The following is a 27,199-nucleotide window of genomic DNA, read 5'->3' as shown; positions in this document are numbered from 1 at the left end:
TTAAAAAAAAAAAAAAAACGAAAGACGTGTTGCCAGGCATGGGGATTTTTAGCAAGAAACAGTTGCTTGGAAGATGCTTTGTGCAGAGTATTGGAACTCTGCTATTATAGACCTGGACCTGGCAAAAAAAAGACCCGAAAACCCTGACTGGCTCACAGTATGATTTGTAACTCTGGCGAAAGTAAAATTACTGAGTATTATTATTATTATTATTATTATTATTACAGTAGAGCGTCGATTATCCGAAGTAATTGGGGGACATGGGTGTTCGGAAAACTGGTTTGTTCGGATAATCGAACTGTACTGTACTGTACTGTACTGTACTGCACTGTACTGGACTGTACTTCTACAGCCAGTGCCAAACCGACAGAAGTGTGCTGATTGTTGAAACACAACGACTTGCGGCTTGGCCGGTCAGCAGCGCCTTATGAAGGCCCCATTAGAAGCAATGTTCCGCCAGCGGTGGGTCAGTGCGGCGACTACTGTGGGAAACTTGGTTTGGGAGTGAGGGGGATGATGGACGGTAGGGTGGGAGAGTAACAGGTGCGAGCGAGTACACAGTTCGGTTAAGCGGTCGTTCGGTTGACCGACGTTCGGATAATCGACGCTCTACTGTATTATGGAATTCAATAAAAACATTGATAGTTTAAGTTGATCTTAATTCTTCCAGTTAAGATATACCTACTACTGTTAATGTAGTAGGATACAATCGTAGTGATACCGTTAATAACCTCAGAACATAACTTGTAATATGATATTAATATATTCTAAACAATACTTTATTAAAACCTACAATGAAAAAAATGCAAATCATTGGTTTCAAATTTTTCGTGTCGTTTTTCATGCCCTGGGATACAAAAAAGTCCAAATTAATGCAGATTTTACACACTGTTCAATATGAGTAAATAAATATTATTTGGCTCATGTATTTCTCTTTCAATTCTTTTTCTTTTTTTTTTTTTTTAAATCTAAGTAAAATGTTCTGGAATGCCATGTGAGGATGATCGCTCTCTTTTCTCTCTACCACATGAACGCCCATATGACACTAACCCCAATTTTAAACATTGTCAAAATAATAATGGGTTAATTTGTTCTCTTCACCTAACATTTGTTTATTATTTTTTTTCCCTTAAATAAATGTGTGAATGCAGCCCACACATTATTCTGCACTAGTTTGTCACAAACTGAGTCTTCATAACCTGAAAGAAAATCAAGATAAAACTGTGACCTTTCTCGAAACGCACGCTTTCATCTTCTTTCCAGATCTCTAGCTCCAGATAATGTGTGTGTGCCATATTCTTCACCAAAAAACAAGACCGAATACGATTACGTTTTGTCGTAAAGAATTAGTAAATGTATTTGTAGAGTAGTACAACAGTAGATCATTCTTAACTTCTTAATTTTTTTTTCTTTCTTGAAAAGGATACGATGAGCAGCATTTTCTGCAAAATAGCACGATAGACATACACAGAGTGATTATAAATTATCGTCGAAGTTTGCAATATTTGCCACAAGTAGTGTTTATGCATTTGATAGAATGACTCTAGAGAGCTCCTCCGTGGTTAAGCAGTTAGCGTACGCGCCCTTGACGCGGGAGACCCGGATTCGATTCCCGGCGGGAGCTCATGTAGTTCGGATTCCACGTTAATCAGTAGGTCCACGTCTCACATAGCCTCGCTGCTGAAAGGGACGCTAAACTGAAATTCAACTCAACTAATGACTCTAGAATATTTTGTACAGCTACTTATACCTCGATATGAAAACTTTTCCTCATGAAAATCATCTTCCTCCATAATCTCTTGAAATTCACTACAAAATTGTTATGATTTTGTTTTGTGTGAAAATAGAAACATATCAGCACCCGGTAAAATGAAATCTTTTAGTATAATGTCCTACGATTATGTCCTTTAGGCTAAGGGAGACGACGATTAATGCAAGTGAATGATGATGAAAGAATTGGTGGAATGAGAAAGTGGGAGGAAACAGAAGTATCCCGAGAGTACCCACAGACACGATGTTGCCCGCCGAAAATCGAACCAGAGACCTCACGCACTAGACGCAAGCGCTCAACCGCTGAGTCACTGTGGTTTCATCTAATCAGTACATAGTAAGCAAGCACGGCTAGAGTAAATCTAAATTTGCACTGAATTTCCCTTGATACAAGTAACTTTACAGATTTTTTTTTTCAGTGAATGGCTTTCCCAAGTGTAAATTTTAAGACGTGATTCGTGTCCAAATAGCCTTGATGTAGAAACCTGTGTACGCTTAGATCAGATGTAAGAATGATGGCTGCACAAAAACGTTAAAAAAAATGAAATATTTAGTTTTATGTCCCACAGTATGCCGGTTAGGCTAAAGGAGACGGTGATGATGGGAGATGAATGAAATGGTGGAATGAAGAAAGTGGGAGGAAACGGGAGAACCCCGAGAAAACCCACGAGCACGGTGTTTGTCCACCACAAAGTCCACACGGCGCAAGCTGGGATCGAACCAGGGACCTCAAGCACCGGAGGTAAACGCTCTACCACTGAGCCACCCCGCCCCCTTGCACAAAAACGTGTGCGTCTTAGATTTAAACTTACAGATCCTCTTTGTGTACGACTTTTCCAAGTGTAAATTTTAAATCAAGCTTGAGATATGTGTCCATTTTAAATAAATTTTAAAGTTAGCCTTATATTACATGCAAGCCTAGAGACTTAGCCTTGAAGACTTGAGTAAGGCTATTAAAAGTCTGGGATGCTATTAGGGTAGATTGTAACTCAAAAGTGCAAGCCTATAGACTTAGCCTTGAAGACTTGAGTAAGGCTATTGAAAGTCTGGGATGCTATTAGGGTAGACTGTAACTCAAAAGTGCAAGCCTATAGACTTAGCCTTCAAGACTTGAGTAAGGCTATTGAAAGTCTGGGATGCTATTAGGGTAGACTGTAACTCAAAAGTGCAAGCCTATAAACTTAGCCTTGAAGACTTGAGTAAGGCTATTGAAAGTCTGGGATGCTATTAGAGTAGACTGTAACTCAAAAGTACAAGCCTATAGACTTAGCCTTGAAGACTTGAGTAAGGCTATTGAAAGTCTGGGATGCTATTAGGGTAGACTGTAACTCAAAAGTGCAAGCCTATAGACTTAGCCTTGAAGACTTGAGTAAGGCTATTGAAAGTCTGGTATGCTATTAGGGTAGACTGTAACTCAAAAGTGGAAGCGTATAGACTTAGCCTTCAAGACTTGAGTAAGGCTATTGAAAGTCTGGGATGCTATTAGGGTAGACTGTAACTCAAAAGTGCAAGCCTATAGACTTAGCCTTCAAGACTTGAGTAAGGCTATTGAAAGTCTGGGATGCTATTAGGGTAGACTGTAACTCAAAAGTGCAAGCCTATAGACTTAGCCTTCAAGACTTGAGTAAGGCTATTGAAAGTCTGGGATGCTATTAGGGTAGACCGTAACTCAAAAGTGGAAGCGTATAGACTTAGCTTTCAAGACTTGAGTAAGGCTATTGAAAGTCTGGGATGCTATTAGGGTAGACCCGCGTTTCAGAACCTTTCTCAACTTGCGGCACACTACGGGTGTTAGTTGGATTCTCGCGGCACACTTATAGATATTATTATTAGTAAATATAAAACACAGTGATATTTTTTCTCTGATTATTGATCTCCTTCTCACAGAGAAGAAAGCTCGATCACTGGTTTTTCCCCGTGGTAAATCATTATGTTTATTTTTCATCCTAATTTTAAAATTAGAAAACAACTGCGATGAAATATTGGACTCAGGTTTTTAGAAATACGCTTTATTTTTAAAAACTGTATCCAAGATTTTACTAAGAAGGAAGATCACTAAATAATGAACGAACAAACAAATCTCTCTTACTTTTAAAACACAAATATAGGTAATTTGTCGAAAGGATTGAATGATATTTTAAATTTTCAAGTTACAAAATAGTCTGCAACAATAAGGAAGCAATAATGGTCATAACAATGATAACAAATACTTTTTTCAACATTAGAAATGTACAGAATAGTAGCCCGGTATGAAACTTAAAATTGTAGATCCATAGTAGAGGTTCATAGTAATGTGAAATACAAATATACCATTTTCAATACGTTTTGCAATTTGATTGCTAAAATAAAATAATAATTTTGTTTCGATTCTTCGCGGCACACCAGTGGCCCATTCACGGCACACCGGTTGGGAAACTGGGGTAGGTAGATCGTTAAGTAAAATGTTCCAAACTGTTAACTCTCGAGTTCTCTGCCAGCTCATCTTGTTGATTTCTTAGGGTTCCTTAAGAAAATTCTCTTAACTGGTTACTTTGCTCTTTTGTTAGTGGAGGACACCCGGTGCACTGGAACTGGGCATACCACCTCATAATGGAACTATCAGATAGAAGACTTTTCCAGTTCTGAGTACGGAAGTGTCGACAAATTGTTATTGAGTGACTTTCATGAAATTTCAGTAGGGAAACTGTTTTCTCTCTGCCGTTTGATGCCATCTTGAAAATTTCTCCTCTTAGCGACCAAACTCGAAATTACCTCTTTTGGACATCATTTATAGTGAAAGTAAACTTTGTGAATTTTTCTATCAATATAAGTGGTTATACACCTTACACATTTCCTATGATGTCTATAATACAATACTGAAACTCTGGCAACCATTTCCAATCACCCCTTACATATTTCAACGTATGGAGACATGTGTACGTAAGTAATCCACTATTAATGTACTATATTCTTCAAATATCAAGATCGTCGGCAGTTTTAGGATTCGTAAACAACGGGTACGATAAACAAAACGGTTCCCGAGATATGGCTCCTTAAATCTCCCGAAATCGGAACTTTTTTTGGCCAATATATCGGGAATGGTAAGTCGTAGAGAGATGATATTGGTGTTGATCAATGCCTAAGAGGATGGTGATCATTTTGGTACCAAATAGTAACTAGGGGCCACTGGCCAAACCGGTTAGCCAGTGGTCACCAGTTACTAAAATTGTACTTTGTGTATTCTAAAGTGGTACTATTTTTACTATTAAATGAGATAAATAGTTTTAAAAAATGTTTTCATAAAATTATTTAATTTTCAAAATTTCCCGTTTTTTTGAATCACCCTGTACTAGTTTTTTTCTGCCAAATTTATATGTAGTTCAGTCTGTATTTTTACATGACTTCTTTTTATTAGTATATTAGTACAATATACATAATTAACATAACAACTTTTTGAATTTTAGTTTCTAAATCAAGGATGTTATAAAATAGAGGATCTGTCCATACAACAAAATCGTGAAGCCATACGTCACAGCTTCGCCACACCTACTCTGCCCTGGGCCGCGGTGGCTCAGTGGTAGAGCTTTCACCTCTGGTGTTTGGGGTCCCGGGTTCGATCCCAGTCTCCGCCAAATGAACATTGTGGTGGACAAATACCGTGTGCGTGGGTTTTCTCGGGGTTCTCCCGTTTCCTCCCACTTTCTTCATTCCACCATTTCATTCATTACTCATTATCACCGTCTCCTTTAGCCTAACCGGCATAAGCGTGGGACGTAAAACTCAAAGATTTCATTTCATTTTTTCCTACTCTGCCCACTCTGCGCCACTAAGATCGCAATGTTTCGAGCCAACAATCATGGCGGAAACGAGAGTAGCCAATCAGAATTGCCGGTTTAGACGATGCTCAGTTTTTTTTTCCTTCATTGAGTTCATATGATGAAGATACGTATGGGCAGGTCCTCTATTTTATAACATCCTTGGTCTAAATACAATCCTCTAACAAAACTACTAACGCCTCTATATTGTTCATTTCTTAGGTACTGTGTGTCCCGAAGACGACAGTTATCACTGAGTATTTCCAGAAAGTAATTGATTCTGTCCTCATTTCCAAAATATCACCAGGAGCGCACCCACGAGGGGTCCACCGCGTCTAAACCCCCGCCCCAAAACTTCCTAACACTTGTACATTTGTACACTTTCTCAATAAAACTATACTTGTATAACAGGGAAATGATTGATGCTGCTTGAAAATTTGATCTTATACTTCATCTGTACTTATATACAGGGTGGGCCATTTTAATTAATCCACGGAAATATCTGAAAAATGATAAAACATAGAAGAAATGTTTGAAGTACACGTTATATATTGCTAAGGGGGAAAACCAATTCCGCCCAAAGTACCCCTCCCCGCCCCCCGTAAATGGAGGTAACGGGGGGTAACTTTGAAATGTCAAATGGGAACATGGGTCGAGTAATACCTCGTTCAAAAGGTCTTGGAAAACTAAGTAACGCTGTACCAAAAGATGTTTCATATTGTGCACCAGTTTCAAAATGGCCGCCATGATATAGTTCGGAAACTCCAGTACCCGTAGTATGAAAACCATGGAAGGTAAATGAATGGAACAAAATTGAAATACGTAAATATCATAGGGCATATCGAATGATGTAATCCCTGTGATCCCAGTGGCCTCCCTGAAGGGGTCTTGTGGGCTAACTTCAAAATTTCAATGTCCGACCGGACAACGGTTCGGGCGTACGCTTGACCTACCCAATGCTGTTTAGAAGGCAGACTTCATGCATAGAGAATTGGTGCACTAAGTTAACGCGGATGGCCACAGTTACATTTTGATTAACTATTAGCATTCATGTCATATTGTGAGCTTGAGGGACGAAACGGTGTGTACGTATATTCCCGAAATGCTTTCTGAATAACCAGCACGCATTGCATAAAAGTTTCTCTTTTTTTAGTCACTACAGCGTCATACTTACAAACAAATGTTTCAACCACACCATACCTATTTGTAAGGTTAGCCTTAATTTAAGAATTAAATTAGAGTTCTTGTTTGAACTTTCACTTTACTTTCCACCCCACTCACATACAGAGCGCAGGGAGAGATTATTTTGCAGGACTTTGATTTCTCTCTATACATTATGGCAATTTTACTGTAATATTTTTATCTCTGTTGTATTATTCTCGAGCCTTGGAACGCCTCCGTGGTTTTCCTATTTAATTTTCGTTATTTTCATTTATGTCTAACCGTATTCATACTATGGGCACTAGACGTTTCCTTAGACACAGTCACCATGTCTTTGCGATCATTTTGAAAACGGTGTCTCATGTCGAAAATTTTCTTACAGAAGCTGTTTGATATTAATTTGGCTATGTAACGTGATGTTACTCGCTTCAAGCTGCTATTTGAAATTTTCAAGTTGGCCCCGGATACCTTTCAGTTGGCCCTTGTAGTCACCCCGACAACACCTCTCGATGTGCCTTACGTCAGTTAGCTACGCCAGTTTTTCGTTTGTTGATTTATCTCCAATCGCTTTCATACTACGGGTACTAAACCTTTTCTCTGACACGGATACTATGTTTCGGCGGCCTTTTGAGAACACTGCCATTTCACATCAATCGTTTTCTCCTGCAATATGTTAGATTTTGCAAGATTTATCGAACGAGGTACCACTCGACTCATGTTACTATTTGAAATTTTGAAGTTAGCCCCCAAGACCCCTTTAGGGAGGCCACTGGGATCACAGGGACCACACCGTTCGATATGTCCTACGATATTTACGTATTTCAATTTTGTTCCATTCATTTACCTTCCATGGTTGCGGCCATTTTGAAACCGGTGCACAATATGGAACATCTTTTGGTACAGCGTTACTTAGTTTTCCAAGACCTTTCGAACGAGGTATTACTCGACCCATGTTCCCATTTGACATTTCAAAGTTACCCCCCGTTACCCCCATTTACGGGGGGCGGGGAGGGGTACTTTTGGCGGAATTGGGTTTCCCCCTTAGCAATATATAACGTGTACTTCAAAAATTTCTTCTATGTTTTATCGTTTTTCAGATATTTCCGTGGTTTAATTAAAATGGCCCACCCTGTATATATATAAAATCTAGTTCTATCCTGCATTTGATCCTTCGAAAAACTTGGACCCATTCCAACAATAATTTCGGGGTGCGCGTCTGAATATACCATCCACCTTACCCTCTAAGCAGAAAAAAATTATCTTGCTCTTGTAGTGCTGATACTGTAAGATTTATTTAAATTTCTTCCATTTGTACTGAAATGTTTGTGCATGTTAAAGAGACCAAAGTTAAGAATTGAGTTTGCAAAAGAAGCCTATAATCTATGAGTCCAGTCCGAAATATTAACATTTTTGCACATATTAACGTTTTCTCTTATGTTTTGCCTTCATCGGTCCGGTATCAATGGAACAACAGAGGGTACGTTCATACCATCGTACCTCCTGAAGACGGCAGTGTGACGAGTACTCAATTCTTGTATCTTCAAGGTTTACATGTGTCCAAAATGTTTGAAAAGGCTCTGTATTTGATCTTAGACCTAAACAGCAAAAGAAGTCACGTAACACAACAGTGTTCAGCTGAAGAGAAGTTTTTAAAATTCAAATTGTTGGTGTTATGATACAGATTTTTCCTTTGTAATGACTAGCACTGTGATGCAAGCAATTTGGGAGCTACTTGATATAAGAGTCAACGATCTCTCTGATCTAGAAAGTCAGTAATGAAAAAAAAAATGTACTTACGTTCCACTCAAAAATGTTGTCTAGCTGGCCGTATACCCGCGTGTGGAACACCAGAGAATTTGGTGACTCAAGAAACTTACACTACAACATAAAAGTATTATATAAATAATATGAAGTAGGGTTAATCCGCTATCTTTAATCATCATCTATCATTTTCATCAAATGTTGCACTGAAATTCATATATTAAAAACAATAAAACTCAGTTATACGGTGACTAGGACCTAGGTTTGTATCTGAAGATATAAAACCTCAATTGACGTTAATAAAGAAAAATATATTTTTGAACAAGTGATAGTGTCACGTGTACAATACGTGAAGTATTTTAGGTTCAGTGTGATTTTTTTCTCAATATTGAAACCGAAAGTGGTAGTAGATCTCTGTCACTTCCGGCTTTACTATAGAGTTATGGATTGAGATAAAATATATTCTCGGGATGCTTAATTAATGGCAGTAAATCGTCTGTCAATATATATTACCCATTTTGCTCTATAGGGATTAACGTTAAAACTGGAAATAGTTTTTTTTCTACCACTTCCGGTAGACAGACCACCTTCATCGAGGATTCGATCTCTAACTTTTGACCCACAACATTCTGGCTAAAATTGATGAGGTTTTGTCTCCCAGAGAAGTTTTGGCAAACCGAAATTCTTAAAAAACAAATATATTGAAAGACCAACTGATACTCTTAAAGTTTAGAACAAGGATACATCTGTAAAATTAAAGCAGGCCAATAGTTTTAAAGAAGGCAAAAAACAATAATTTGCAGATAAAAAAAAAACACCCAAAACGAGGAAGTAATACCAACCTTCATTAAGTGAAAGCAGTGTAAACAATCCATAGATAAATGAACAGATTGCAAATTGGCCTGAAGCGAAACACGTACTTCTCTTTTTTGCTAACAGACTACTAATGGCATCTGGTGGAATGAATTTACGTTAGAGATATTCATATTGTGAGACACAAGAAGCACCAAAACAAAATCATCAGTGATTGTTAGAAGATAACCTTGTTTGCAATGTGAAAATTTTGTTTATTGAAATTCTTACTGATAAGTTGAACAAGAACAATTATGAGTTGAAAAGCTCATTATGTATCATTAAAACTACTTGTTTGTCATAATAAACCTGTAATAGTAAATAGCGAAAAAAAGAAAGAAAAGAAAAGAAAAAAGTGAAAGAAAAATCATGCTATTTCGAGAGGATGGGAGCAATGGAGCCAGAAGCCCTCTTCCAAAAATTCTAAGTTACAGGGGTGAAATATAATTTTAAGTTACTATCAAATTTCTTTTGTGTGTTTTTAACACTACTATATTTAAGATTACCAGGGCCGACCCTAGGCAATTTGTCGACCCGTGTAAATGCAGACGCCTTTTTCCAGAAAGAATAGATCTTAAAAGACACAATTTTAAGCATGCTACTCGATGCTGATCAACGAAGGGGAAGGAATGATAACTCACACTCAGAAAGGCCTAACCACTACAAATACAATTTCGTTGTCTTTTTTTCTTTAAACAATAATCTATTAGGGCCTACGTTAGTGAGAGATAAAGCAAACACATCTACAGAGAAAAAATGATAATCCTTTATATAGAATTGAATATCTAGCTTCAATCTCAATATATCAGTTTGCAATTCCAGTGCAACTAGCTCTTTTATGTCCCTTTCACATTATCCGGCGATTTGCCGGATCCGTTTCCGGCGAATTGCCGGACGAGGTAGAAAGACATTGCAAGCAATGAAGCTCTTCACATGTGTGTGGCGGTCGCCGGACATTTATCCGGCGAGCAAAAACAGCCGGATCTCCCTGCTAGAATCCGGCGCGGCAAATCGCCGTGTATAGCCAAGCGAGACATTACAAGCAATGAAGCTCTTCACATATACGCGGCAAACTACCGGATGGGTGTGGGGGAGGAAGCAAGTGTTGCCAGGAAACAGCAGAAAGTGGCTGCTATAATATGGGAGCATGTGGTTTTGTGTATGTGTGGAGTGTGTTTGTGTATGTGATTATATTCTAGCCCAGTACATCTGGAGTAATTAACCAAACCTGTACATACAATATATGGGGAAAGATGACATGTAAAATTAATTGAAAACGACCAATACTACCGAAGTGTCGAAATCAATATAAATTATTATTTTTCTATGTAATAGAAGATTGGGAGATGTCTGGGTATCACTGGACAAATGAGCTTCTATAAATTTGTGGTGATCCAAACTTGAAGTAGACACTATCAAATATTTCAGCAATACAGTCTTTTGCTATATATTTATGTACTATTTCGCTACGCAAAGCAAGAGAGAATTCATGATGTGATATTTGATAAATATACCGTACTTTTCTGTTTCCCGGCGAATAATTATCTGGCTGTAATTTCTTGAATAGTCCTCTGAATTAAGGGACTAGAGCAGTGCTTTAAAGAGACTTGAGTCAATAGTCAGAACGCTTAAAACAAAGGAATAAACCCGAAATAGTATAATAATAATAATAATAATAATAATAATAATAATAATAATAATAATAATAATAATAATAATAATAATAATAATAATAATAATAATCTAATATAAATAAAATAAAGAGTTTATGTGTCTGTCTGTGTCTTTGTGCGGCCTGGGGACCATACGAGTGGACCGAAAGTTACCAAAATTTGGTCACGGGTACCTTGATCAAGCCGATGCGCTTTTTTCAAAATTCGAACCAGGAGGTCCCAGGGGGCGTTTACCAGGACATGTAAAACTAGTAGAAAATGACCAATATTAGTGTCAAATCCATAGTTTTCGCGGTCGCTGAGATCAATGGTAACACTACCATTAGCGATGACTTCAGCCACCATTTGTATGCGGGCCGGGGGTCACCAGTGGGGGGGAGGAATTTCGAGACGTAAAAATAATCAAAAATGACCGATATTAATGTCAAATCCATAGCTTTCGGGGTCACTGAGTTCAATGGTGAAACTCAAGATAGCGTTTACTTTCACATTTAGTCCCATCAGCTAAGGAACTTGGGCCAGGAGATCACCGAGACATGTAAAAATAATCCACAATGACCGATATTAGTGTGAAATACACAGTTTTCGCGGTCTCTGAGATAAATGGTGATACTTTCATTAGCGATGATTTTCAAATTCAGCCACGATTGTATGCGGGCCGGGAGTCACCGGGGTGGAGAATTGCGAGACCTGTAAAAATAATCGAAAATGACCGATATTAGTGTCAAATCAATAGTTTTCGCTGTCGCTGAGATGAATGGTGATACTCCCAAGGCGTTGACTTCCAAATACAGCCTCTGTCGACTGGGAGCCAGAGGCGTTGTTTTTTCAAAATTGGAACCAGAGGATCACAGAGGCGTTTACTTTCTATGCAAAAGTAGTAGAAAATGACAGATGTTAGTGTCACATTCATAGTTTTTGCGGTATCGGCTGAAGGCCAGAGGCGATTTTTTCACAATTCGCATCAGGGAGGGGTCTCAGGGGGCGTTTACCAGGACATGTAAAAGTAGTAGAAAATGACCAATATCTGTGTCGAATTCATATTTATCGAGGCCGCTCAGATGTATATTGATACTCTCTATAGTGTTTACGTTCAAATTCAGCCCCCATCGGCCTTCCCAATGAAAACACGTACGTTGTTGGATATACATTCACACAAAATGTATCTAATTTTAGAAATGTTTCTTAATTCTTCTCTCATTGTTCAGTTTGTTTACATTGATATTTCATCTGACCCGTGCGAAGAACGGGCATAACAGCTAGTAATAATAATAAGAATGCCTACAGACCAGTCTTGGGGTCAGTGACTGAATGTTGGCTTGAGATTCTCGGATAGACCTCAATGGTCAACTATCTCGAGAGGACTTTAGCCTGGTTTTCTCAGTCACAACAGTTGAATACCGGAATGGTATTTTAAATATCCAGAACAGGGCCGCTATTTTGCCCAAGTTTATCAATTGTGGAAACAGTATAGAAACATCTCTTCCAAAATACCGCTTCTCTAATAAAAAGTGCACATCTTTTCTGTATGTGGCATGTTCTCTCATTTCGGTAACAAACAGGCCCGTATCCACGGGGGGCTAGGGAGCCGGGCCCCCTAAACTTTGGCTAGCCCCTAAAAGTTTCACGATAAGCTTGCAAATGAACTATAATATGGTGATGAAGTATACTATGATTGGGTCAGGCCCCCCCTAACTTCTACCGGGCCCCCTCTAAATTTTGGGGCTGGCTACGGGCCTGGTAACAAAGCGAATAAAATGCATATTATTTTGCATTTGTCCACTGCAGCCACGTTAACAAAACTAATGAATGACAATAGTTGATGCGATAGATATACGAAAGTAATTAAAGAATTTTCCTTCGTCTTCCCTTAATTGTGGAAACAGTATAGAAAAATCTTCAAGATACCGCTTCTCTAAAACAAAAAAAAAAAAAAAAAAAAAAAAGTGAACCCATATATGTGTCTGACTTTTTTTTTCTGCCTGTGTCTTAACAAGGCGAGTAGAAAATACATTTTGTGTCTGTCCATTAAAACCACCACAACACGACAAGAGTCACAGAGTTTTGTTTCTTCAGTTGCACAGCAAACCTGCTCGCATATTTTTCATCCACGGCAAAACACCGGATAATATGAAAGGGGCTGAAACCGGATCCGGCAAACAGCCGGAAACGGATCCGGCAAATCGCCGGATAATGTGAAAGAGGCCTTACCTTTATTTCGTGATTTTCCTTCTACAGCTGTTAATAAGTTTTAAAGAAAAAAAAACTTGTTTCCATATTCAATGAAAAGGAACTTGTTTCTGACAAAGACAAGACTAGTTTTCATATCAAACCTGTGATAACTAACTAAATGTGACAGGTGTTCGCTACTGTTGGAGAATTAAGTTCTTGTATTTGACAATAATCAAGCAATTCGTGCTGGGATTTGTTTGTCCATTTGCTTTAGCATTGTCCATGTAACCCTAAACTAATGCGACATGACAGGGGACGCGGCACAAGTCCTAAATAGCACAAGACCTAAAAGTCATTTCGTGGCACAAGTCCTAAATGGCACAAATCCTAAACGGCACAAGTCCTAAAATTTAGATCTGGTGCGTATATTTGTAGGTCTTATGCCGTTTAGGACTTATGAATGTTACCCACATGACAGATTTTGCCGCTCAGTTCAAATGTACGTGTTGCATATGGTAGAGCCGGCCCTGAGGTCTACATATATCCATCTTTGGACAACTGAGCGTAATCTAAGTAATAAAACGCAATCATTCTTTCCAACTTAGAGGCAGTTCTGATGCAGAAGATAAAATTATATTTAAAATTTTTATTTTCATTCTTGTGATGCGTTGCACTTCTGAAATAACAAGAATTTTTATTTATTTTTTTTAAAAAAATAATTAAACTAGCGTCGTAGCCAGGGGGCTGACCGGGCTCAAGACCGCGCCCCTCCAAAATAGATTCTGCTTACATGCAGTACATACTCATTTATGGTCCGACGTTATGATTTTTTTTTAAAGTTTATCGCAAAAATTAGTATTTTCATTAGTATTAGTATTCATTTTAAACTGCTTACTTTCCAGTTATTCTATATTCAACTGTCCTTAAAATAGTACCCAACTAGTTATATGTGGAATTCTTAACCCTTAAGGGATCCGATATGGTACAATTTGCACCATACGGGTGTTTCATGGTACATTGCATTATAACTCTTGTATTTGAGCTTTTTCGACCGTTTTTTTTCAAAGTCCAGAGGCATTGTAAAGACCTTACGTATGGTTTCATACCTTCCTGCGTCCAGACATAGGAGGTGATGACGTCATAATTTTAAAATATATATTTTCTCTTATTAAGCCTATGTTCATCATTTTTGGCGGGCTTATTTTTGCACGTAGAAGATTGAAATTTTGCACAAACATTCAGTCCACCGAGTAGTACTTACCAGATTTTTTTTTTCAAATTTCTGCGTTAAAATAGGGGGGATCCAGAGGGGCAGAAAAAAGAAATATTTTTACCAAAAAATCCCTTTCTTCGGGATTTTCCCGCCTTAGATACATAATGGAGACACGTGAGTCGTACCGTCTGAAAGGCAGTTCTATTCTGAAGAGAATTATGGGTGAAACATGACTCTAGGGTAATTAGGGATGTCTCAGGGAATTTTTATCGAAATATACTTCTGTATAGGGGAATATGGGACATTGTCGGTATATATATATATTTATATTTTGGATGCCTTATTTTTGCACGTAGAAGATTGAAATTGTGCACAAACATTCAGTCCACCGAGTAGTATTTACCAGATATTTTTCAGATTTCTGTGTTAAAACAGGGGGGTTCAGAGGGGTAAAAGTTGAAAAAAGGGATATTTAGTCCAAAAAATCCCTTTCTTTGGGATTTTCCCGCCTTAAATACATGTGAGGCATACCGTCTGAAAGGCAGTTCTATTCTGAAGAGAATGATGGGCGAAACATGACCCTAGGGTAATTAGGGATGTCTCAGGAAATTTTTTCCCTGAGATCATGGTCTTTTGCGGTAATTTGGGGCATTGTGGGGATTCCTGATAAAATTTCTCTCGCCCTTAGTATTCAAGATAGAAACTTGAAATTTGGCACACACATTCAGTCTACCAAGTACTATTTATCAGATTTTTTTAGATCTCTACGTTCACACAGGGCCCCTTCAGAGGGGCCCAAATTGTAAAAAAAATCCCTCCGAAATTTTCCCTTTGACATCAATTTTCCCTCTTCTGGTATATGATATGGGCATGCAAGTGATACCATTTGAAAACCAGCTTCATTCTGAAGAGAATGAGGTATGAACCATGATCCTAGGATAAATAGTAACGATGCAGTAGCTGCTTGACTGAAAGTCTAAAAAATACTCCAAAAAACCCGGATCCCTTAAGGGTTAATCTTTAGCATAGTTATTTATGGATTTAAAAATGTTGGTTAATAGTAATAAAACTGGATTATTTTCCATTCTTTTTGTTTCCTCTAGATACAAAGTTATTCGTATTCCTGTACGAGATAATGACACCCTGGAATATCTAGCAACTATGTATTACCACTCGGATCTAGATTTTTGGACAACACCTTCTCTTGGAAGACAGGCAGACGTAATGGTTGCACCTGAGTATTTAGAAGAGTTCTTGGACTACCTGGATCGACATAACATCTCCTACTCGATAATGATGGACGATGTACAGAAGTAAGTGTTTTTCTTATTTTATTATTATTATTATTATTTTACGATTTTGTTAATCTTGCTTCCGTTGTTTGAGAGAACATTTGTAATTTTAAGCAAGCTCTATGCTCAACTTACCTGTATGGTTTGACCGATTTCGAAGAACCTGGTTGATGACTCATTTAAGTGACGAAAATGAAATGAAATGAAAACTATGAGTTTTATGCCGGCTAGGCTAAAGGAGACGGTGATTATGAGAAATGAATGAAGTTGTGGAATGAAGACAGAAGGAGGAAATGGAGAACCTCGAGGAAACCCAGGCACACGGTGTTTGTCCACCACAAAGTTCACTTGGCAGGAGCAGGGTTTGAACCCGGGACCCCATCCATCAGAGATGAACGCTCTACCACTGAGCCACCGCGGCCCCCCATTTGACGACCTGTAGAATTTGTCAATGTCTTAAAAGTAACACCTCGACATTACTCCAAAAAATAGGGCCTAATACCACTTGAATGAAAGTATTATTAAATATCGGGTAGTCTCAGAGTGCAATTAACATTCTGATTGGATTTCACGCAACTCTTGCTATGGTCTTTTCTAAACCTATAAATGGAGCGGTTGTCCCTTCCCTTCTTTCAAATGTTCTTTAAGACTCTTAGCTAACTAAGTTCATCCCTACCCCATAGAGACCTGCACGGGCCGGGCTTGGGCGGGCCGACACTGATTTCTCTTCAGGTCGGGCCGGGCTGGGGCCGATTAATTGCAATTCTTTAATAATTATTGACTTTCGTTAAACGATAATTGGAATAAAGCCAAACGTTGAAGAAGTGTGCCCGTGAAAAATGTTACAAAGAATGCAATAGCTATTTACAGTTTGTGTTGCTTAGCGGCTCCACTTTCACTATAGAGAATTGCAGGCATTGCGTTGTAGATTGAGCTCTGACCTTGACCTTCACTGAATCCAAAATATTACAAGAAGGGGTGGAAAAGTTTTGCCTGTCGCTAAACAATATTGCCATCTTCACTTTATTCTAAAAATCAATTAAGTTAGATTTTTGTCACAGGAAATGGAGTTTTTGTTCTCTCGATGATAGACAAAGTTCTAGGAGGCAATGGTACCATTCGGGAGGCAAGCGTCAGGTTGTGAACCAGAGTTTAGAAAATGTTTCTGAGGGTTAGGTCAAGTTTAATACTAAATTTTGAGAAAGATTGGGGCTCGAGCTAATTTAAAAAAAATATATATCGGGCCGGGATCGGGCCCAAAACTTTTAAAATTTATCGGGCCCGGGCTGGATTGGGCTCGGTCCGAAAAATTCGGCCCGTGCAGGTCTCTACTACCCCATCTGTTTTTCGCTTCAATGAATAACATTATTTTTTTAATCATCAATTAATTTTATTTATTGGTTGATGACTTCTTTTGCGTAGCGAAATTATGGCTCTGCAGCCTTTTCCGAGCACTTAACCACATGCATAGTTGTTTTTTTTTAAAAATATTAATACTCAAAAAATACAAAAATTACAAAAGAAATTGATTTCAACCACATAAAAAAGAATATGCTATTTAAGAAAATAGTTAAATACTACAGAACATAAAATGAAATAAAATACAAGAGAAGAAACAAACAAACAAAAAATAATCAAAAACAAAAATAACATAGAGAAACATGAATCAAATCCTAATCCTAACTATATGTAAAACTACATGAACTGACATAAATTAAAGGGGTACTTCCGGTTGACGTAGAAAGTTGAAATTTGGCATGATTGTAGCTTTCCAGGACTAACCTCAGGAAAATTGCCAAGATAGTTACGCAGAACTCGAATAAAAACTTGAAATTCGATATGCTTGTGGGTTTTCGTTAGCGTTACCTAAGTAAGTCACCAAAAACAAAAAATTCCAACTGTGGAGTGGTTTTACGGGGAACTGAAAAACTTTCCAATGTTATTTATATGCTACATCTTCTACACCCCAAAATGTTTAGGCACTTCCGGTAGGATTAAAATGATGAAATTTGGCATGATTATAGCCTTCCGGTACTAACCCACAGGAAAATTGCTAATAGTGTATATTTTTTTAGTTTTTAAGGGGTCTAATGGAGGATGAAAAAAATTACCATGTTACTTAAATGGACGTTTTCTTGGGATAAAAAATCTTATCTTTTAGATAGTTGAAGTAGGAAAAGAAACTTGAAATTTGGTAGAATTGTAGGTTTAAGAGGTGCGAGGTCATAGGCCGAGCAAACGCGAGGGTCTGGGGGCGGAGACCCCAGCTAGCTAAAGGCTAGTATTGTATATAGCGGTAATATAAGCTGTAAGCTGTAAAAATTAATAAGGGTTACTAATCAATTGTGTGATCATTCATAGATAAATAATCTGGTAATACGAAGATGCCTTATGAGCCACTAATATCTTTATCCTCGTTTAAGATAAAGGAATTCTCAGATTTTCTAAATTTGGCAACTGTTGAAATACTATGTATTAATTGAAGTAAACTGTACCAGAGACGTGAGAACTTCTACTGTGAAGGATTTGGAGTACGAGCCCGAATTGTGACTAGGTATGGAAAGCAAGAAATTGTCTCGTGATCTAGTGCTCCTATTGTGAAAATCCAATAAATATAAGAATCTACGTGCTAGATACAGTAGTTCTGATTCTGACGTAATAAATATTTTGTACGAGAGAGTAAGCTTATGTAAATTTATTCTTTCTACTAAAGTCAGCCATGACGGTTTTTTTTATAAAATTGTTTGAAATGTTCACTGTAGTTTAAATAGAAAATAAATCTAATGCAAGCATTTTGCACTGTTTGCAAGCGATTTGTTTGATTACCTCGAAGATCAGATTAAACTGAGTCGCAGTAGTCAAGATGTGGAAACACGAGTAGCTACCTTCACAAGTTGGATCTTTAAACATATCGGTAAGAAATTTCTAAGCCGACTTAATGTATGCAAGACACCAAACTCTCTTTTATAAGCTCCATTTGTTTGATCTGACCAGGAGAAACTTTAGTTTAGTATAACTTCCGAATGTTTGACGGTTGTGGAGAATGGAATAACAGTATTGGGCAATTTTATTTGGGAACTGATAGGTGCTAATATAAGAGAGAATTCTTGGGGAGCCAACTAGGATTTTGTTGCATTTAATTTTAACCCGTGAGCCGTGGGCCAGTCGCTGATTGTTCTTAAATTGCCATTTATTTCCTTTCTATTACTAATATCTTCTTGGAGAAAAGAAACATGTAACTGAAAATCGTCCACGTAAATATGGTATTTACAATATGTCATAATTTTAGAGAGATCATTAATGTAAAGAGCAAAGAGAAGAGGACTCAGTGCTCTGCCTTGCGGCACTCCATTGTAGATACAACGCCATATCTATTTATGATCCTAATTGACTATTCTTTGTTTACGTTGGAGAAAAGGCAATGAAATAAATAAAGTCTGCCCTGCTGGTCTAGTTACTAACACGCGCCTCTTAGTTGCAGATATCCCGGCTTCAATCTCCGATGGATGAGCAGATCAAATTTGAACATATTACGATGGTTTGGCTTCCACTTTATTTAAACTGTAATTCTTGTTGCTGAAAAGGCACGCTAAACTTCTACAAATCAATCATTGAATACATACCATATAGTTTTATCTACAAAATCCTATTACAGGAACTAATAATTGTATTCAAGACCTATAATGCATAAATTTCGGTATCTTTCATCTTAAACTTCAAACTCAGATTTATTTTCTTTTAACGGTTTTAATACATTCACTAATTCATTTAATAGCATTTTGTAGATAGAACTGGTTTGCTTTCTAAGCTTTTTAAGTATGTTATTTACTTATTATAAAGATATTCACGAAGGGTCCTTTCGTCCACGCGGTTGCTCGACCGCCGCGGGTCCACTAGTGTTCTTCACACTTGCGGTTGTGTCTGGCAATTTTGGCAATTTTGGGGAGGAATTACGTTAGACAATGTTGTTGACATACTCAGTTAACAGTTTTGTGACGTTTTGTATTGAAGTCATTCATGTTTTGATTCGTCCATTTCAGATAACAACGAGTAACTGAACATACGGCAGTGTTCGTAGTTTGAGGAAAATTTCCCTAATTTAGGGAAATTTCGTAGGGAAATTTGGCCAAAAAAAGAAAAGGGATTTTTTGATAAAACATGAACATCCAGGGAAATACTCACGCTGACTTATTGACCAATATAAATGCTTATATTTTTCTCTGTTTTTTCAGAAATAAACCATTACAGTAGCTATAGTGTATGTATGTGTGTGTTCGTGCTGAAAGTAGCATAATTTACACCCATTGTTATCTAAGGTAGGTGCAGGTAAATAGCTCCGCCATGTTCGTTGCAGAATAGCATTTTCCACGTTTAGAAAAAAAAAATGTGGGAATGATGCAACTCATTTCTATTTTGTACCCAAGGTAAAAGAAAAAAGTGTTACAAAGTGGCGTATTTACCAACACGTGCAGGTAATTACGCCAAGTCCAGATACTACTAGAAACCTGTAATAAATCTTGCAACTGCTTACATTATCTGTATTATATGAACTCAAATATTACTGTATAACATGGGTGAAGCAAGGAAAAAAAATAGAAAAACCAAAGTGCAAGGTGAAGATAAGAACATAAAATGTAAAAGCTATAATCTCCAAAGTTGAAATGAAGTTCCAAACTGAAAAGTTTTAGTCCATAAAAAGATAAACAAACAATATCATTGTACTGTGACTTAAAAAGAAAAACTACATCGATATTACCTGGAACATGTGGGACAAATGAAAACATCTTCGTCTTCTGCAGTCAGTCCTGCACAAGCCCTGGTGTATTTCACTGCACCATATGTGGTATTGATTTAGTAGCTACAGAATCACAAATACTTAAATTACACTTACAAAACAGAGTGTTCCTAGACGGACACGAAATAAGGCGTACACTGCTGTAAACATTCGGTAATGTTCTGAGTTAGCACGGTACTAATAACGGATTCTTACCTTTATTGAAATACTAACGTCCTTCCACGGAACCTTCCTGAAGCAAACAATACTGCACGGCGCGGCGTGGCGATCTCAGCGTTGTCTCCTGGAATCAGGGTTGCCAACTTTTTTAAAGAAAAAACCGGGATGGGACAGTCGGTGTTGCAGAACTCCTGCTCCCCCCCCCCCAGACATTCAGCACATGATGGACTCTATGTAAAAAAAAAAAATGGCTTCATATTTGCTGTTTTTTCAGAAGCATGGACGATATTACCCCGGATGAATTTAAACCAGTAGAGATAGTCCCATAAATCTCCCATTCTTCCTTGATCATTTGCCACCAACCACATCAAAATCGGGTTTCAGTTAGAAATTCTAGACCCAAATTAAGTATTTGAGTTTTAAGAATATCACCCTGTAGTACCATCATAATCAGCTGGATAATCAGCTGAATAATTATAAAATAAAAACGAGCTACTAACAATTTTTTGATGAGTCAAATTAAAACACAAATTTGTTAAATTGATTCTATACATAAAACTGTGTGTGTAAAAGAATAACTCATTCCTTTGTAAAAATGGCCCAGTAAAATATTAATTAACTTTGAAAATCGATAAATCGGGACAATATGCGTCCCGACGAGTGTTTGGTCGGCACGCGAGACAAATAAGTCGGAAATCGGCACAGTCCCAACAGAATCGGGACGGTTGACAACCCTGCTCGGAATATTCGTCAAATTGAATTTGTCCAAGACCAGGCACATTTTGGAGGCGCAGTCTAAGGGATTTCGTCGAACGCTTGGCGTATTTAGCTGCACTGGCATATATACCAGCAATTACCTTAGATGTATTTGTGTGTGTGTGTGTTTTTTTTTTTTTTTTTTGTAAAGAAAGTTAAGGAAAAACTTAAAAAATAGAAGCAAAAAACAAATGTGATTGGCACTTCCTTTAATATAGCTAAATTAATCTTATCACATAACTTCTGTCATAGTAATTGGATACTCAATAAACTAGGGAGAATTTGTTAAGAAAAGGAAAAATAGAAGCAAAAAGCAAATGAATAAAACAAATGTGGTTGGCACTTCCTTTAATATAGTTAAATTAATCTTATCACATAATTCTGTCATAGTAATTGGATACTCAATAAACTAGGGAGAATTTGTTAAGAAAAGGAAAAATAGAAGCAAAAAGCAAATGAATAAAAGAAATGTGGTTGGCACTTCCTTTAATATAGCTAAATTAATCTTATCACATAATTCTGTCATAGTAATTGGATACTCAATAAACTAGGGAGAATTTGTTAAGAAAAGGAAAAATAGAAGCAAAAAGCAAATGAATAAAACAAATGTGGTTGGCACTTCCTTTAATATAGTTAAATTAATCTTATCACATAATTCTGTCATAGTAATTGGATACTCAATAAACTAGGGAGAATTTGTTAAGAAAAGGAAAAATAGAAGCAAAAAGCAAATGAATAAAAGAAATGTGGTTGGCACTTCCTTTAATATAGCTAAATTAATCTTATCACATAATTCTGTCATAGTAATTGGATACTCAATAAACTAGGGAGAATTTGTTAAGAAAAGGAAAAATAGAACCAAAAACCAAATGAATAAAAGAAATGTGGTTGGCACTTCCTTTAATATAGCTAAATTAATCTTATCACATAACTTCTGTCATAGGAATGGGATACTCAACAAACCAGGGAAAATTTGTTAAGAAAAGGGAAATTTTGTGACAGTCGAGGGAAATTTTCTTATAGAAATCTATGAACAACATATGGTTTTAAACCGTGCTGTGAGCAGAGTCGGCAGACCTAAGCGCTGTGGATAAAAGTCCTATACATAATACAATGTAATTAGAAACCACCCACCCGACGCTGATATTAACTAGTAAGCAATAGTTGGATTTTCAGGCTCGCCGGCTGTATAAAAGAACTTATTTAACTCAAGTAGTTTAGAAACGTACCCGTTACCGCAACCATAAGGATAAAAGGACATTAAAATTCAAAATAGACTGGGTTAAGTTTAACAAAGATATTTAACGATGTTGAATATCTGCATCACGTTTGCTTCTAAGCTCACTTATTTATATGGAAAATCATGTATTTTTCTATTTTCTTTTAATTGCAACGGAATTTTAGTGATGTGATGTTACTGGTATTTTATTCGAATTAGTCCCAGAAGCGACAGTCCTATTAGCGACAGGAACTGTTATCTGTCCTATGAGCGACCGATTCATTTACATTGAGATGATGGAAGATGATATGATTCCATCTCGTAAAATATGTTTGCCTCTGGCGTTATTAGCGCCCGAACAACCTTGGTATGAAATATGTACGTTCCAGTGATACTGTTCGTCAAATATATTTTTCCTCTACGGTGAGTGCAAATAAAACTTATTTTAATATTGAGTTAGATTTGCCATAAAACATATCAAATAACTTAACGGGACAACAGGGATATTTCCATGAAAAGTATATTCCTATGTAATTATTGAAAATCCAGTTATAATATCCCCTTTCTTGAAAAGCTCTGTTTTCTGTACTTAATTTGATTCAAATCTAATTACTCACTAAGCATATTAATATATTTTATTTTGAAAAACTTAAACGTGTAACAGTTTCGCCAACTATCTACTTTTTAGACTTCCTAAGACTCTATGAATAAAATGAAAAAAAAAAATGTCAATGATAAAAGACAGCTTTTGAGATCCCTTACATCTGATTGGCTATTCTCAACCAATTCCACTAATTATAATGCAGTTCACTCCAAACAATCCAAAAGGTAAACAAACTCTTTAAACTACCTCCCCCTGTTGTAAGCTACTAAAACGTAAACTAATTGCTTAATTTGCCTACCTCCCTTGTTTTGACTTATACAAAAAAGTTTGTCGTGTAGCAATCTGAAATAATCCCTTATAACTAGCCGAACTGTTAAGTCCTGCGAGAGATTTGTAACTTGTGTAATAATTTCTTCGAATACACCGTGTTTTTAGATTTCTTTGATATCCTCAAATAGCGAACACCTTTTTTCCATAGGCGTCCGATGGGAAGGCAGGGGTCGCCCCCCTGGCTCACAAAAATGTATACATAATATAGCAAGCCACGTATATTAAATACCAGATATACCAGACGTGATACAGCAACCATGGGGATGCCCCTCTAGAAAATTTTCTTCGGGCGCTCCTACCTCTCTCTGATTTCTTTCTTATGCCATAAACATATTCAATCTAAACTTATGCTCCGTATCATTTTAACATGAATTTTTTAATTATATTAGAATCATATACAAAGGCGAAGAGTCAATGTATTCATAGAAATTAATTCAAAAATATAATATTAGGAAAAACGTATAAAAGATTGTTAATGTAATGAGAGCATTCTCACGTATTAAATTTAGGTAGAGCGAAATTTTTCATAGTAGATTTTATTAGGTTCTAAATAACATTAGCATGAAACAAGTTAAAGAAGAGAGAACCTTATCTTCTTCCATTATCTTAGTATGAACGAATCGGTGACTCATAGGACAATTAACAGATCGAATTGGTCGCTCATAGGATAGTTAACAGTTCCTGTCGCTAATAGGACTGTCACAAGTTGGAAGACACCTTTTATTCAAGTTTAAAATGTCTTGCGTTTTCAAAATGAATTTGCATTATACAAAAAAAAAAAAAAAAATCATAGCACTTAAAAAAATTTGATTATAAAATAATAAAAATTATAAGAAAATTTAATTCCCATTGATCAGTGGCGCATTTACGATTTTGTTTCGGGGAGGGCTTTGCTAACTTTATTCCTGGAAATGTGAAAATTCTGCAAGATATTTCGTTTACTTTAAAATAGTAAATAAAATTTCGAGGGGTGGGGGCTTAAGCGGAAGTCCCCCCCTTAAATACATCACTACCATTGATTTAAAGAAGAAATCAAACCATTTAAATCCCAGTTCATTTCAAAGGATACAGAAAAAGAATTTAAACAGCTTGCGAAGTCGCAATTGTTGAAGTGTGTATGTGTGTAGAACGAGGGTGAGACAACTGTTAAAAAAAAAAAAAAAAACTGACATATTTCCACGTACATACAGAGTATAAATATTTGAAATCCATGATTATTGAACTGCCAGGCAGGATCAGAAACTAATATTACAAGGCCGATATTTCTGAAGTTTCGTCTCTTATAGAGGAAATACATGAAGTTGGCAACTGTGTATAGTTTCCTCCACCTACAACGCTAGTGTAGGTAAACACAAATGGCGACTCGTATGGAAAACTGGTCTCACAAAGAAATCCGCTCAGTTATTCAATTTCTGTGAGCGAAATATGTAACTGTGGCTGATATTCACCGGGAGCTGATAGAGGTGTACGGAGAGCCTGTAATGTCTTGTTAGCATGTCGCAGAATGGTGTCGAAGGTCTGCGGTTGGTATAGAAAACGTCACCGACAGGGAACGCAGTGGCCGACCCAGCACGGCATCAACAGATTTGTACACAGCTCACGGCATCTGATGGCACTTTCACCTGTTTCTGCACTTGAAGGAGTATCTTGGAAGGCGTCGCTTCGCTTCAGACCAAGGATGTTATAAAATAGAGGATCTGCCCATATGTATCTTTATCATATGAACTCAGTGAAGCCAAAAAACAACCGAGCATCGTCTGAACCGGCAGGTCTGATTGACTATTCTCGTTTCCGCCATGATTGTTGGCTCGAAACATTGCAATGTTAGTGGCGCGGAATGGGCAGAGTAGATGTGGCGAGGCTGTGACGTATGGCTTCACGATTTTGTTGTATGGGGAGATCCTCTATTTTATAACATCCTTGCTTCAGTCGAGGAAGTGAAACACTTCGTGACAACGTGGTTGAACACACAAGGATAGGATTTTTTTTTTTTTTTTTTTTTTTTTTTGCGAGGAGGAAATCTTCAAACTCATCCCACAATGCAACAACTACATCAACCGATATGTAGGCTATGTCGGAAAATAACCTAATGTATGTACTATCTGTTGGCTGTATTGGTTGTATGAAGTAATGTATACACTTTTCACTGCAGGCTTTGTAACCTTACTTTTTAATGATCCCTCGTATGTAAGATTAGGGATACGAAAAACCAATACTTTACTCATTAATCACATGTGGAATACATGTTAATTACACATCAATTACTGTAGTTAACACGTCAATTTCTAATAATAGTGTGATTTTATTCACTCCCACTAAGCAAGTTACGAATGGGGAAATTTTCTTCCAAAAATATTAAGGAGGGAATTTCCTTCACCCCAAGATTTTTCCCTGATAAAAAACATATATTGGAGGTATTGAAAAGTAGATTGTAGTTATTAATTGTAAAAGGAACTCTTTCGTTGCATCCACTGGTGCTTGGGGTCTTGGGTTCAAACCCTCCTCCCGCCAAGTGAACTTTGTGGTGGACAAACACCGTGTGCGTGGGTTTTCTAGGGGTTGTCCCGTTTCCTCCCACTTTCTTCATTCCACCATTTCATTCATCTCTCATCATCACCGTCTCTTTTAGCCTAACCGGCATAAGCGTTCGATGTAAAACTCAAAAATTTCATTTCATTTTCTTTCGTTGCATCCTATGTGTTATAAAATTTACGAGCTAATCCTTCTTACACTCTTACGTGTTTGTTCTATGCGTGTTGTGTAAAACATTTGCTTTACTAAATACATTACGCTTGCTTTCCTTTTCTTCTGTTTTAATCTGTTTCTTTTAAATAATGTAATGTATGTTCTTTGTTTTCATGGAAACCATAAAAATAAATTACTAGTTACAGATATAAAAAAATTACAGGGATTTTCAGTTTTTGTTTCTCGTTGCGCGTTCATTTGTGCTAAGTGCAGAAGCTTGTTAAACAATTATAACATGTTGCTAAAAATGTTTCAATGCTGGCGCCACACCTTAACGCTAAGGTAAGGTAAATTTGTTAATGAACAGGATGGCAATGGAGTTTAAAAGCAATAGTGGGAGAGTCGCAATCACGGAACGGATAGTGGGCCCTCCCTCGCTAATTGTTTGTTGCTCCCTCAGACCACAATGTGCCATTATATGCTATTTATATATTAAAATACTAGGTTTACATGTTTGTGGTCAAGAAAAGTTTATATGTTTGTGGCCGGTTCGTTTGGCAGTGATATCTCGGAAACCACAAGCTCTAGAAAGATGCCGTTTTCACTGATCGATTGGAAATTTTGTGTAAATTGTTCAGTTCTAATTGAATATTCAAAAAATGGCCGTTATTTCTTTATTACGTTTTTCAGGGGTACACTGGAAATATTGAAATTTTAAAAAGCATTATATCCTACAAGTTATACATTCCAACATCACACATTTGTATACGGTGTTAGTATATCTCTGCGGCGTTTGTTTCATGGCCAAATGACAATGAAAAACGAAGGATAACCATTTCTCTAGTCTAAGATGAATCTTTAGCGTGTTTTGCCCAATGAACGCCATATATCACTGACATTATAATTAATTATGATCTAATGTATTTGTTCATTACATACTGCATGCAAGAAGAAAGAAAACAC

At 37.1% G+C, this 27,199-nt stretch overlaps 1 protein-coding gene across 2 annotated transcripts in view; it reads left to right on the top strand.

The window, feature by feature from the left end:
• LOC145689855 (carboxypeptidase B-like) overlaps positions 1 to 27,199 on the top strand; it is a 107,069-nt gene that overhangs the window by 22,697 nt on the left and 57,173 nt on the right. The window contains exon 2 of one of the 2 annotated variants that reach the window (XM_081764119.1): positions 15,500 to 15,709. In XM_081764119.1, the coding sequence (XP_081620245.1) occupies positions 15,500 to 15,709 (210 nt within the window). Of the gene's footprint in view, positions 1 to 15,499; positions 15,710 to 26,427; positions 26,579 to 27,199 lie in introns of those variants that run through there. The other variant, XM_081764120.1, reaches the window with a different exon arrangement.

Source organism: Thermobia domestica, chromosome 7 (genome assembly GCF_964235325.1).
Source record: "Thermobia domestica chromosome 7, izTheDome1.hap1.1, whole genome shotgun sequence".
Classification (NCBI taxonomy): domain Eukaryota; kingdom Metazoa; phylum Arthropoda; class Insecta; order Zygentoma; family Lepismatidae; genus Thermobia; species Thermobia domestica.
Note: the sequence above shows the minus strand (reverse complement) of the source record. Positions and strands in the feature narration are given on the sequence as shown.